General features: G+C 37.9%; 1 protein-coding gene across 13 annotated transcripts in view; it reads right to left on the bottom strand.

Annotated features, from left to right (window-relative positions):
* LOC149562175 (SKP1-like protein 21) overlaps positions 1–15872 on the bottom strand; it is a 119390-nt gene that overhangs the window by 52157 nt on the left and 51361 nt on the right. For all 13 annotated transcript variants that reach the window (XM_089825715.1, XM_089825716.1, XM_089825712.1 and 10 more), the window contains exons 7-8: positions 10677–10783; positions 10363–10541 (exon numbers count right to left, since the gene is read on the bottom strand). In XM_089825715.1, coding sequence (XP_089681841.1) covers positions 10363–10541; positions 10677–10783 — 286 coding nt within the window. The remainder of the gene's footprint in view (positions 1–10362; positions 10542–10676; positions 10784–15872) is intronic.

Genomic DNA, 15872 nt, shown 5'->3' on the forward strand with positions numbered 1-15872 from the left:
GAAAGAAGAATTATTTCAGCCTATAGAGAGGAATAAAGAGAAAATAAAACTCACTCAAATAGGCAGCTTAGCAGGCATGAAGTTGATAGCATTGTGCATCAACCACCTAAGACTTCAAGGAAGTCTCTGTCCATTATGACACCATGTCCTTTGATTGATGACTATAGGGGTGATGAGGTATATTTTAGATCTACTATTTGTGTAGCAATACCTGAGGATAATTGTTCTTATGATAATACTTTCAGCCAGCATAATGTTGCTTGAATAAAACATAGTAACTCACTTTCTGAGATGGATGCTGATTGGAGACTGGAGAATCCCTTATTTCAGTTTGATGGTGGAATATCTTTTGATATTGATCAATAGACATAGACTGATACTGAATGCAGACAGGAGGTGACTGATTTATTACATTTGACAAAGAGACATGATACTGATTTGGCTAACAACATGGTGTTGGTAAACAGATTTGTTCTTCTTCTTTTCCTCTTTTTATGTGCCCAAACTTATAATGAAGAACAACTTTACACAACAGTTGGGAAACCGTTTCTAAGAATATTTAGTTTCCCTCTGAATTGAGGTACAGCTCCCTATGTGAATGATGTTCAAGGAATAATGTTTTATTCCTAAGACTAATGTGGGGTATGCTCTTAACCCGAAAGCAGAAGAGGCAAACCAAATTAAGCCTAACTAGAACTTAATTCAGGCAAGAATACTTCACAATACTGAAACGGATTCACGCATCCACATTTCTTATGAATTCATAAATCCACTCGCACAAAACTAAAATAAGCTGAAAATCAAATCTAAACTACAACTGATGAATTGGAAAAAGAGAAACTAGCAGCATCCTTTCATCAAATGAATTGTAACAATACTTATTACATTCGTTCGTGTTTTGTAAAACAGGGGAAATGAAACTCTGTTCTTCCTCAGTTCTTTGTAACATAGAAAGGAAATATTAACTAATCACAATACCTACTGGAACGGAAATTGATTGAAACGAAGTGCCATTCAATTGTCTCTGCAACAAATAGTACTTCACACCAAAATTTTGCTGACCTTTGATTTATCATTGAATTTCATACATATAGGATTTGAGAGATGACCATTATAATGGGAATGTTAATCGTTTCATCTTCTCTTGATGACAAATGGCAAGATGCCAATTTATCATATCAAAATATTAACAAAGATTTCAAAATTTACAATAGAAAATGAAAGAGGGGGGAATCTGAATCACTCGGACTTCTTCCCCTTTTCAATTTTCGTCCTATATGTTCTGGCAGCCACTATAATTGGGATCATTTCTTTGTGACTAGGCACATGTACATTGGTGAATCTTAAGAGCCACTTTGAATGCTCTCGAGCCAACTCCTTTACTGCATTCAACTGACTTGTCAACTCTTCAGACGCCACATGCACGTATCCACCAAGTGTCTGCAACTCTACCACTCTGTTTGGACCGCTTGAAGTCATCCCAGATAGATTACTCAAGTATGTGGAGAAGATCTTTTTCATTACTTCCACCCCAATGAGAGCCTTTCCTTGCCCACTGTTTTGTGGATCAGTGTGTAATCCTCACATGAGCTCAAATGCTCTGTCTTGGATCTTCTTCACCTTTTCCTTTGTTTCTTTGAGTCCTTCCTCTGCCTCTTGAATCATCTCCTGCTTGAATTACATGTTTTGAAACCATTCGAACAAAGGCTCAGTCCCCTTCTTCAAAATATTCGCTTCAACTGCCTCTTTTGCCTTCATTTGGATGACCATATTTAGGAGAGAAATGCATTCATCACACCTTGGCTTTTCTGCGGCCAAAGTGTTGTGATTTGAAGTGATATTATCCTTCTCAATTTCTAACCAAAGGATAACATTTCCAATTTGATCAATCAGAACGGCTCCATCTATACTGAGCTTCTCAATCCATTCTTTTCCGATCTGGCCAAAATGTCTATCTTTTTGGAGCTGTGAGATGAAGGCTTGCACTTCTTCTACAGTAGGGTTCTCAGTAGCAGGTACGCCAGTAATGGTTGCCAATGGAAAAACTAGTTGCCTAATAAATCTTTTCAATTCTTCAATCTCTGCTTTCATTCTCACTTTTGACAATTTGAGGTTCTCCAATTGTTCTTCTATAACCTCATTACTTGATCTCCATAGGCCCACTTTTGTATCATGCCTAGCTTCCTCGAGATCAATTGAATGTAGAGTGAAGTCCTCTGGAGTCATATCTTCAATTCTCCCTGCCTTGTTTGGTTTTGCTACCTCCATAGTTAAGTGCGCTATTTCTAGATCTTGTCCCAATATTGACAAGGTCTTCTGCTTTTTAGCTTTTACTATGGCAGATCCTGAGCGAACCGCTTGAGATACAACATCCTTTGAAGGAAAACTTTCATCTTTTCTTTTCCTCTTCTTCTCCAAAGTATCTTCGAGCCAAGACTCTGTACTAATCACTTTGGAGGTTGTTCCAAGTGATTCAATGCTGAACATTTTCTTCTTCACTGGAGTCGTTGTCGCTGTAGTTGCGGAAAAGGGTGTCTTTGGATCTCAAAAAAGAAGCCTAGATGAACCTGGAGCTTTCTCCTCTTCTTGAGTTTTCTTTGCAACTTCATCAGACTCAGTGGATTCACTACTACTACTTTTATCATCTTCGATCTCTACTATTTGAACAGGAGAACCAGCAGGCTTAAGAACAGAAGCACATACAGATGGAGTACGGCTATGATGAGGGGATAAGACAGGGGTGACATGAGGAGATGGAGTTGGAGTGACATGTGGAGGTGAGACTGGAGCAGGAGATCCATCTTTCTGTTCTTTCGTTTCTTTTTCAGCTTCAGCTTGAGCTCCAATGACTGGTAGTGATCCACCTTGACAGGTTGGGGCTATTGGAACATTCTTCTCCGGGGGTTGATCACCTTCGCCTGCAGATTGAGCTGGGCCTTGAGCAGGTGCAGTAGTAGCACTGGGTATGGCACTTTGAGATGAAGCGGGAGTAGCTGTAGCTGGAGAAGCTTGAGTAGTTTTTCTCTTGCTCCAGCTTTTCTTAGCTGTCCACTCAACCCACTTCCCAGTCCTTTTGATAATTCTTGCCATCATGACATCAAAGTCTTCTTCTATGTCAACATATGGTTCGGAACTAATGGGAGTATTCCTCAACTTAGTCAAATATGTATTATTGTACATATTTTGACCATCATCTTCCAATCCCTCCAAATCTAAATTTATACCATATGTCTTTACCTGATCAATTGTAAATCTGGCAAAGGCACGATCTCGACTCTCCAGTTCATTTTTACAATCTGCCCAATAGTCTTCCATGGTTGTCACATGTTTGATTGCGCTTCCAATTTGGAGCACATCTCTGGCATATCCATTAGGATCAAACAAGGGCCTTACTGCTTCATACTCTTCCAATTTGTATTTACTCTCAAATGCTTTGAGTATATTCTTTGCATCTGATCTGGTTTCACAACTGTATGCTCCAACTTTTATAGGGAATTCATACCCTTTCTTCCTCAAGTTGGCGATCAACACGTTCACTTGGATTGCTTGCCTCACTATCTCCACGAGCACAATCATATCATCTGGATACCTGGGCAGCTTCAGTGGAAATCCATCAAATGCTACAAGACGCAAATAAGAAAATGATGAGAACTGAATGAAATAACTGCCAAATTGACCGATGATCGCCATCGCTTCTGGACTGAATCTCCGCTCAAGACGCCCTTGGAGCTCCCTGCAAATCCTCATGGTGAATGCATCATTTACCCGGATGTATTCTGCATAAATATTTTGTAATTGCAAGCATGGATAAAACTCATAACTTTTTATATTATCAGGAAAATTCTCAATTCTAGGGAGTCTCGGCCACAATTGAAGGGAAGCCAACATGTACATCAAGAAAGAGGACATATAAAATGAATTATAGAACTTGGCTGCACTGAGAGCCCTAGAAAGATGCTCACTAACCTCATATGCCCAGTCAATATACTGTGTGTCCGAGCAAATAACTTGCACCAAAAAGCAGTACTGCTCTACAAAATTAAAAGCTTCTACCTCACCTTTGAGTCGATGCAACAGAACCAAAATGTCAACAATTTCTGGTTTGAGGTCTGTGCCGAAAAGAGTTTTAAGGACTTTACTCTTAGCTCCCCTTGGCTTTTGAAACCAAGACTGCATGATCTCCCTCCTCCAAACCATCTTCTTCAAAGAGTACTCAGACATGGCTCCACTCATCGTTAAATCAGAGAACTCCTCTCGTTCTGGAATTCGCAAGCAATTCACTATTGCTTGACGATCAATTGAAATCAACACTGTTTGGTCAGGCAATAGAATCTGCTTTGTATCCGGGTTGTAATGATTGATGCATTCCAAAATTAACTTCGGGGCTTGTACTGCTACAAGAAACCTAGCTGCTTCTACTAATCCGCTTCCCCGAAGTTTTCCCGTTATGGGATGAATTGGCTCTGCTCTTAATCTCCTTTGAAAATCTTGCATATCATAAAAACGGAGTGAAGTATCTGTGATAGTCGACCACGCTGACTTAATTCCACCCAATCCATCAAAACCCGCGAATCTTGTTGCCATTTTATTTGATGTATGATAGCGAAAATTCAAACAATTGCAGATGATACAAGAAGCAAACTCTGTAACTTTGAAAATTACTTGAAAGCACTATCCAGTACAACAGTATAACAGTGAAACGGTAGTTTGAAAATCTGTTACTTCCCTCTTTATAAAATAACCCTAGATTTGCTCATTGAATTTCATAAATCGCGCCACACAAGCGAAATTAAGGGTAAATCCATTGGATTGGTGGATGTAAAGGTTCTAACGGATTTATCTTTGTCTTTTCACTATTTCCGTTGGCTCAACGGTAACTCTCATTAATTACTAGTTTACTTTCCGTTTCATCCATCTTTCGAAAAAACAAGAATGGAGAACTCCCTAGGGCAAAATCCGCATAACTCAATTTTGCTTGCAAAAGCCTTATCAATTCACTGATTTGCTTCTATTTACTTGCCCAAAATAATCTGCAATCAATTCACATACTTACCACGCTTGCAGGAACGATTTTTCTTCAAATGCGAAAAATGACCTTCGAGGGTAGAAAACCCGCAGCGGAGAAGCCGATTTTCGATTTTCCTCTCAAGCTTTTGCTTTTACCTTTCTATTCTAAGCACTTTGCTAGAAACCTTAGGAAAACATAAAAGAGGCTTCGCGAGCGAAAAATGGGGCCCGCTAGTGACTTTACTTTTCTAATTAAACTTTTGCGAAAAATTTACCTCTTGGTTCGAAGTCCGTCTGAGGAGAAGCTACTTCTAAGTTTTCCGACGATGTTTATCCTGATCATCTTAATGAAATCTGAGTAATCTCTGCTATGAAACTTGATAATTTTTGGATGATTTGATCATAGTATGGCTTACCTTTCCTTATTTTCAGCTTACAGATAACATTTATGGATCGCTGCGGAGTTTCACCTTCTGTGTGCGAAAACCCGCTATGGAGAAGAAGAAACTTTGTTTTCCGCCCAGGCCCCTTGTTTTACTTCTTCTGCCCTATTCACTTTATTTTAAGTCTCCAGAAAACACGAAACCGACTTCGCAAGTGAGAGGTGGGACCCATGGCTCTCTTAATTCCTTTACATATACCTCTTCGAAAAATTGATTTCTGACTTCGGAGTCCGCCACGAAGAAGCTCTTTCCTGATTTTCCGCCAATCGTTATTCCAATCATTTTTCAGACTTCAAAATGATTCTCGCTGTGAAAACATAACATCATTTGAATGATCTTTTGATAACATGATTCACCTTACTTCAACAAAGCTTACAAATATCATTTGCCAGCCTTTGCGGAAATTCACCTTTGGGGTGCGAAAACCTGCTAAGGAGAAGTCAGAACCTGGTTTTCCGCCGATCACTTTTCTCTATCTCCAGACTAAATGAGTTGCAATAAATTCAAATGATGTAGCACAATTCAAGAATATCCATCGAGTATGGCTCTAAATTACCCCTAAGACTCATGATAATCAAGAAATACTCACCCGGGCTATATGTGACACGGGAGAAGGGAAAAGATGAAAACCCGATGGAGAAACTCAACATCTAAAGAGGAAAGACCTATTGACCAGACTTTGACAAAACATGACATTAGTTCACTTTCCACTTTGCAAAATGTGTATCTGGTGAAAAGTGGGGCAACACATGGCCAATGAGCATTTAAGGAGAGAGGACAGTGCTGATGGGTACTCATTAATTGTATCTTCTCCTCATTTATCTAGTACCTATGATTAATCTACCATCACAGATGAGCATGATGATAGCACTTGGACTGTTACACTTCATGTAAAAAGAAGTTGTGTCTAGCTTGCTTCTTCAATACAGTTGCAGTTTTTGGATCCATGTTAGGGGAGCAGTGCTGTAGCAATTGGATATTTTGGACATCCTACTTTTTTTATGGAGCACCGAGATATTTTAGACAGCTGGGAAGGTGGATGGCCTTTTCGTTTGTGGGACCCATGAGGATCAATCACATGTTTGGTATTGTTTCAGAGGACTGGTTGGCATGATGTTGAGTTACCATCTCTATTTGACTCTCGGTTCGAGTGAGGTTCTCAATTGGATTGAGGATTTTCTCACATATGACAGCAGCACATGATTAGTTGATTCGATAGACTATGCGCATGGAGTGATGCAAGATCTTGGTATTAGCATAATTGGTGCATTGCAGATGTGGGGAATTGATGAGTAGCTTCACATTTCTAGACATTGTTTGTATCAAAGTAGCGCAGCGACATGGAGGTTCAGCTTCCTTGAGATTGACATGGGATCCAAGCATTTTTGGTGGCAGGCTGAGCAATCTTTGAGAAGGGGGAACTCTAATGTCCCATTTTCTAGCCATTCACATCTGACAAGTCGTTAGCCTCTCTCATCGTGATCTTGTGGACTAAGTAGCTCTTTGCTTGGGGTCAGCATGAGTTTGACACAAGCTTCTTCACTTTCAGGCCAATCAGAGTTGAGATAGCAAGGGGTTGTGATACTTATTGTTTAGGGGGAAAAGGGAGACACTTTAATAGGATTGTAGATCTCTGCTAATCCAAGCCACTAAGCCATCCAAATATGTATGTGAGGGGAAAAGGGGAATTTCCAAATATGATTCCTCTTATAATCCAAATTAGATTAACTAGAACCCAAAGGAAGAAGGGCACCAATGCCAAATCTGAATTATAAAGGAGAATGCAATACAAGGAAATGCACTCTTTGGCACTTATGGGATAATGTGTATGCCAAATTCAACAAATAGCTTAAATAATGTAGATCTGGATGCTAAGTGTATACAATCAGCCCAATTAAGATATAGATTTAAGATATAGATAAGAAAGGAAATAAAATGTAAAACAATGAGCTTGAAATGCGTTGAGGAAGATGTATTTTAGTTTGAAGTCACAGATCTCAACCTATTTCTGAATATCCGACTGCAGAATTCCCAAATGAAACAACAAAACGAACAAAATCCAAAAATAGTTCATCCAAAAAAGTAGAAAGTACTAGGTCAACTTGGACGACTGGGTCGACTAGGTCGACTTGGAAGGACGGATTCCCGCAAGTTGACATGGTCCAACAGCACTGTAACAAAATCAAACCAACTTCTCCAAAGAGCTTCTACCAAGTTATTTTCATATCTGCATGCAAAATTCCGCTATCCCGCTCCTATGCACAAAAAATGAAGAGTTTATGTTGTTGGGTTGGATGAGGGCTTATCTTGGTCAAGCCCTAGTTAAGGAATTGACCGTACATTGAAATATAATTGATAAGGGAAATGCTTGCATGTAGGAGATATGAATAACATCAACTCAAAGATACAATTATCTTCAAAGATGCAATTGTGCTTAATATGAGATCAAGCATGTAAGTGTAATAGCCTTGACTCAAACAAACCATAAAGACATCAAAGAAGCCAAAACCTTATGTATGGAAATGTATGTGACATGCCATGGGAGAATAATAGGAGAACTTGGATGGATTGGAATGATGGATCTTCTCCTTAGAGCCAAACTCCACTACCACTTTGAAGGAAGAAGCTTGACACAAGGAGATGCCTCGACTTGAATGCTTGAAGATGCTTGCTTGAAGAAGAACGCCTTGATTACTTGCTTGTTGATAACTTTGAGAATATGAGATATGAAAATGGAGCCCCCTAGCCTCCTTATATACGAGTTTTCGAGAGGAAAAACAACTCAGGCTGACAAGGGAGTAAATTAAATTAATTGGCAAACTCAAGGACTTTCGGGCCCCAAACTCCACAACCTAGGTTGACTTGAGTCGACCTAGGTCAACCTAGTCCCAAAGGTCAAGAAGGGAAGGGCTCAGAAAGACTCAGAAGGAGGTGCACGCGAAACTGAGAGATAACAAGTTGATCAAGAGACATGGTCAAAAGGGTAGGAAAGCAACACCTAAAAGACCATGTCGGAAAGCGAGAGATGACGAAGGTCATGAAATGTAAGACGAGAAGAGAAAAAGAGACCAAAACCATACTAAGGATGGCTAAAAGGTCTCAAAATGAAGTGTGTCCATTCTAAGATGGTACACTTATTATTTATGCAAAGCTTGCAAATGAAGTAATGAGTTTAGAATACAAAGCTTCAACTCAAATCTCCTGCTGAAACCACAAATCTAAGCTACTGTAGCTTTTTTTCAGTAAGGATAGCTTCTATAGATTACATTATTTTTTATTGCAGTCTTTCGCTCTGTTTATAAGATGCTTTCAACATATTGTTCTCTTTAGACTTCCATGGTAAGTTTTGTTAAGTTGCTTTTCTTTTCTTTGGATCTTCAGGTTGCTCTTTCATTATGTGATCTCTCTTTTAATATTTCATCAATATCATATATTTGTGGTTAAGAAAATAACTTAGTTTTCCTGACAAGTGGTATCCATCCTCATGGTGGGAAAAAAACAGAGGTATGGACTTGAAACATGAAAGCCATGGAAGCCAAACTAAAAAAGATGTATTACATAGCTGAAACTAAGAACTTCGCAAGAGGAAGACACCAAACAGACAATGGATTTTTCCCAAGCCAAACATGCAGATCTAGGCTGGACCCTGGCTGAACCTGGGCCAAACCCAGACCAGGGTCAGAAGTCAGCCCACACAAGTCCAGGTACAGCCAGGGTTCCTGGCAAGCCCAACTTAATAGATCATACTACTTTCTGTTTCATTATAAACAAGGGCACAATAAACTCAAAGATTTGTGACGGGCTCAAAGAACGTACAAGCTGAAAAGGAAGTGGTCAACCCAGTCATAACAAAAAGGAACCTTGACAATCCCTAACAAAATCATTGATCAACAACACGAATTGGGAATGTGTTATGCAATAAACTAAGATAATCATAACTAAAATTCAACGATTGAAAATCCTACCACTTACTAATATTTTAAATCACTAAGTTTGATAACCTGATAAATGAGACCTGCAACTAGGAATCAGGATGTGCAGATATCACTGCAAAAAAAAAATTCTAAGATTGTCATTTAACTTTGATTAAAAAATTGTGCCGTTGTTTTCTCTTCATTACATATACCATCTGTGAAAGTAATTCTAACATAAACCTCACAAAGTCTGAGAATTTCAAGTCACTTCCCAACTATCATGCAAGATATTCACAGAATACAAAGTTCAAACACATTAGTTACAATCTCATTTCTGTCTCTCACAAGGGCACTAGTGACTGTTGTCTTGAACTGGGAGACATTGTGCACACTTCAGATAGGCATAATGCAGAACATACCAATTTGAAATAGCTTCTAATAGCTCATATCCCAATTACAAAAATCTACAACTTGCTATGCATACAGGAGAGAGTGATCAATCAGTCAAAAACAAAATTCCCCAAAAAGAGGTCTGTTCATACAAAAGAAATACAATAGGTATCATATTTTATTGCAAATATTTAAGTAACATGAGATCAATTAATCTAGTTCGTAATGCAACTCATACAAATCTCACTCAATGGGACGATTTATGAGCATAATATCATCACTATAAAACATACTGACTCAGTATGACTGGTACCAACATTTGCACATAAAAGAAGTGAAGAAAATATCTGGAAAAGACTATAAAGGTACAAAACGGTAAAAGTCCATATAAACCATAGGTTATGAAAACCAGCATAACAGTGCAACAGATAAGTCACTGTGCCTATGCACTGCATTAAACCACTTCTCAATTTCCATAAAATAAAAATTTCATGTGCATGATTAGGATAGTCTGTGCAATATGCAGAATAATTAAGTATTTCAACTTCAAGCACATAAATTAAAAGATAGGGACATAAATTACCCAATAAAGCAAATTAAATCAGTACCTGTCGAGTTTTTCCCTCATTATTGGGTCCAGTTCATCATCATTGTAAGCATCATCAAAGTCACCCGAAAATCTCTCATCACTAACTTCTTCAATTCCACTTATCTTATTTGTATTAGATTCACTATTAGCATTCTCAAACTCCCCAGTCTCCTCATAACAGATTACTTCAGAACCGACCTGATGCATTACATAGACACAAATATAAGTTTACCGAAATATCAGCACTACCATCTAGCTGTTCTTAACTGCTACAGCCATGACACACATAGCACTAAATCCATAAATTTCAAGCTTTCTCAAAAAAAAAAAAACCTTTAAGGAAACCCCATTTGCACTGCCTGAGATGACATCTTTTGCCTGCTCTTTCTTTTTCCTATTCTTCTTCTTCTTAGCCTTTCCTCCTTTACTTCCCTTTGAATCTGCACAAACTTCCTGATTAATGAAGAACTTTCATTGTATATAATATATATGCATAAAAACATTCTCCTGTGAAATACATGAATGCTACAGCAATGAATACAGAATCAATTGAGAGAAAATTGCAGATCTTAGTTATCTCTAAAGCAAGAAGGCAGTCTATCCAATCTATCAAATAATAGAAATCTCTGCAATGACTTTTTAAGTTTTTCACATGCCTTGCAAGTTTATTGTCTGAAGCGATTTCTCATTCCCAGATGGACAGAACAAGGCACCCAATGTTTGTAACCTATTTGTTCTTATTTGAGACCAGAGCACTCTTTTGATCAATATCAATGTCTCTGCAGCAAAACCACCTACTCTATCAAGAGGAATGATCGTCATCACAAACTGATCTGACCAAACACAACAATTATCTAGAGCAAAGTCATCCAGACCCTTTATGCGTTGCAGGCACCAGATTTCCTTGTCTTGTTGCATGTAATGAAATATTACTCATATTGTCTATTCACATATATGCTATGTTACCCAAGTGAATAGCCAGATCAAAGTCCAGTTCAAACTGAATCAGTGGTCCAGTCCAGTTCCCCTAAAGATTCCGGCAAGGTGCATCCGTAGAGAGTTGAGGTTGTCCAAGACAAAACCAGCTTGTTCCGGGACCCTGTGCAGGACATCACCCTTGACCCCACAATGGGTGCTACCCCCAATCATTGAAAGTTTGGATGCTTCCACTCCCAACATATCGCACTTGAGCAGTCCAAAAGCAAGCACACTTGTAGTGCAAGTAGCAGTGGCCTTCAATTCCTCAATATTTCCTACATCATCTAATGTCAATGCCGATGACAATATTGATGACATAGAAAATACATGTGAAGCTGAAAACTGATTATTGAATTTGATATTATTTGTTACTATTTAACATGAAGTTCAAATAATGAATATTTAATAACATTTATCATTTAAGTTTTAAATAACATTCAAATTTTATTGAAATATTGTAAAGTTTCTTTAATGGTCATCGATCACATTAACTTACATTCTTAGAGTTAGAAGAGATTCTCTAAATCCTTTATCCTTTGCAGTTCATTTGATTAGAAGAAGCTAAGTCAATATCCATTGAATGAACAGCGTAAGTCCCTTTGCGATAACCAACATAACACATTATTACAACTGAATTCCACAATAAGCCTTGACGTTGTCTCATTTGATCACACAATCCACGGATATTGTTTAGCATAAGAGCATTCTCATTCAAAAGAGAGTTGGAAGTTTGGTATTTCATCTTGGAATATTAAGTATTTGATTTTGCAAGTTATAGTGGAAGAAAACTGACATCAATAGGAACTATGTCTAGTCTTTGCTATTTAAAACCAGAGGGCATCTGGAGGCAACAAAGCAAAGCCTCTAGCAAGGTTGCCCCTTGTAGGGTCTAGGATCAATGCTCTTGGCAAATACCCTTTCACAATACATAGCAAAGTCAAGTGACAATGATCCCACTACTAAGCCAGCTTAAAGCCTTTGAAATCATGTAGAATTTCATGGCACATGCTCAACAATTACATGGCTCAAATGCTTGAAAAACTGATGTAAGCACAAACAAGTTTTTGCCCGAATCTGCAGTTATAGACAAATCATGAAAAAGAAATTTCTATTTTGCAAAATATCCTTATTTAAGCAAAAAAGAGTTCTTCCCCTAAATATGTGAGTTGTTGGCAATTTGCCAAAAAATCAGCAATAACCCATCCAAGTTACATTATTAATTATTTACCATTTACCAAAAAATTCTTGTGATTCTCTGAGTCATGCAAGGGTTTTTTCAAATTCCACAACAGTTTTAAACAATAGATTGGTCTCTATGAACATTATCAAATGCAAGGGTTTGTTACCTAGACTTGTTTGAAAATTCTCAAATTAGCTAGTTTATTAAATTCTAATAGCCATTCACTTATTAGGTTTTCTAGGTTTTCTTGATTATTAAATTTATCTTCTTCTTTTTTTAATTTATAAATCTTTTAATATTTTTGTTTATCAAATTTATATACATTTGAAAAATTTGTATTGTGGAACATCCACATGCCACTATGTAGTGCCTCCCATGTTTGCATTTTGTACTTTGTATTTTGGTTTCGAGAGATACTTTGATACTCATGTTCGAGGACATTTGAGATGAGCTGATAGTCAGATATTATATTTCGATTTACCAGTATCATAGATGTTAGATGCTATGATGTTCAATTTGATCATATATACATGATGATGCTTATTGATGTGACATGATGCTTTATGATGATATCTAGTTATTTTCTATTCAGACATAAACTCTATTTATGATTATATGAACTTATTGGATTTTGGATACTTTGATTTGATGCTACGGCTATTTACTTCATTTTTGCTTTGGGACGTTTTATAATGCAGTGAGTGATTTAAATAGATTATTTTAATGTGATTAAATAAATGGTTATTAATGTGATTGAATGCATTTATCGCTTCAGCTATGTTATTATATGAAATTGCACTTGATCGTGTTGTTCAGTGTGCAGCATTTATATCCCCGACAGTGGCACATGGAGTTAGTGATTCAGTTGTTCTTACCTTGCCAATGCCGTCCCTATATGGTCTACGTAATCTGTTTAATTGATTAATTAAACCTTCCAGTGATTTCAATAAATCCGGACTCTTTTGCATTATGTGATTAGACTAGTAAGCATGTTTGTGCATTTAGAGGTTCGCAATTGTCGTGAAACTAATTTTGGATTACTGTGATTTTATAGTTTAAGGGAATTTTTTTTATTGGATTTCACTATTTTAATTCCTGGCAACTTTCTCGTAGTTCAATTCCAATTACTTGGAATAGCCTGTTTTTGTTTGGGTTGATTAAGGGTTTAACTAGGTGATCTCGTTAATTATCCTAATCCTTTTATTCACTTGAAAAGTGAATATATATCAAAAAAGGAATTTTATTCCTCGTTCCTCACTTTTTGAAATAGAAAATTGAGAGCAAATTCCAAATCCTCTTCAAGAGGAAATATTGTTTTGTTTGTTGTAGGATCTACGGGCGAGGGATCATCGTGAGGTTGGTCTTGTTGGATCCAACTCAAGGAAACCTTGTATTGTCGTGACTTTTGGCAATTTCTGCAAGATTTTTATTTTACTGCTCGGGTTTTCGTATTTGCCCTTTTGGCTATCAGGTAGGCCTCTCCTGTTTTACTATTTCAGCGTTGTTTCTGCTTCTGTTTTTGGTAGTTGTTTGTTAGGAGGTTGAGAACTAGGGTTTCCCTCCATTCTTGGTTGCTAGCTCTACTCGATTGGGTGGGTATGAGCATTTCCCTGATTTTCGGGATGGGGGTTTGGGGTTTTGCACCATTATGTTGGTCGTTTTTGCATACGGACTCCGAACCCAAATTTTATTTGATATTTGTGGTTTTTGTTCCCAAAGGAAAAATGGGTTTTAATTTCGAAGTTTTTGACTTTTTGGGTTTCCGCCTCAATTTATGTGCCGCTTGATTTCTCAAGTTTTTTTGGCATTGTAGTTGGTTGTGGATCCAGATTATCTATAGGGATATCTTTCTGACCCTTGTTGTATTTTATTGCATTGGGATTTGTGTTGAATCCGTACTACCAGTTATAGGCCGGTTGAGTGATTTGTTTACTTGTGCCTTTTTGTTTCTCATCCAGCCCTTGTATTTGTGATCATCGTGTAGTTGGTGTGCCCACACATGCACACGTGAGCATGCACTTGTCAGTTCTTGCGAGACCTGAACTCCCAATTGTTTGTCAGTTGAGTTATGTTCATTGGGGTTGGGTCGGGAAATTGCATTGCCTACGGGCACTCATCATGTGATGAGCATGGGTATGTAGGGTAGGCCAGTGGAGAGGGGCTTCTCTAATAATCCAGAGTCATGTTCCCGACATGGTATACGTGTAGAAGTTTCTAATAAATGATAACTATAATAATTTTATGGGCAATTAATTAAGATAAGAAAATGCTACGTACTTGTACGGCTCTTCCGAAGGTATGTGCTTGTCAGTTTATCCAAAGGCCAAATGTCTGCGCGGTACACCCAGCAACATAGCACTATGGCCTCCTGAGGGAATGTTTCCATTAGGTGCTTAGCTTGGGCTCCACAATGCCAAGCGATCTATTCTCCACCAAGTCCCTACATAGTAGACCCATAGAGTGTTTGACCAGGACCTGTTGTATTGCATTCTCATGATCTTGGTTTCAGTCCTCTGTACTGTTTAGCGTGAGTGTTTTCCATAGATGATTGTCTTATGTGTGTTTGAGGTCGGATCACTATCTCCATCAGCATGATGAGAGTGGGCCTACAGGTTCCACATGGTTGGGAGGCGTAGGTACCTTTACCATTGATGGGGACTGGTGTACAAAGTTGGTCTTTTTCCATGTTTAGTTCCGAAGCTGGATGCTCACATGGTTCCCCATTCCTTTCGTAGTATGTTCCACGTGATCTATGTTATTGGTACATTTACCACTGATGGGGACCGACGTACAAAGTTGGCCTTTTTCCATGTTGAGTTTCGAAGCTGGATCCTCACATGGTTCCCCATTTCTTCTATAGTATGTTCCATGTGATTTATGTTATTTCATTTCTCAGAGATAGTTGATTTATGGTCATGTATGTTATTGCGATGTTACTTTTCCGCATTGTTTCTAGATGTTATTGATTAGGTGATTAGATGGTTGGTTCATGCCTTTTAGCATGCTTAATCATTTTTCATTCATTAGAGTGTATGTAGTGTCTCTCGTGTTTGTAGTCTGTACCTTGTTATATTTTGATTTGAGAGATACCTGTACTCATGTTATTATTTTTGTATTTGAAATGACCTAAGCGTTAAATGTTATACTTTGATTTCAATATCATAGATGCTATACTACTGTGTTGTGCAGTTGATCATATTTGCATGTTGATGCCATTTTGAGATGACAGTATGTACGATACATGGTTCTCCGATATTTGGACATATCTTTGATTATGTTATGTGATGGATTTAATGCTATGGTTATTTATTTCATTCTTGTTTCATTGTGCTTTATGCAGACATGGGTGATGTAAATGGATTATTTCATAA

The sequence above is a fragment of the Cupressus sempervirens genome, chromosome 4 (genome assembly GCF_028749045.1).
Source record: "Cupressus sempervirens isolate cs-2001-9-10 chromosome 4, ASM2874904v1, whole genome shotgun sequence".
Lineage (NCBI taxonomy): Eukaryota > Viridiplantae > Streptophyta > Pinopsida > Cupressales > Cupressaceae > Cupressus > Cupressus sempervirens.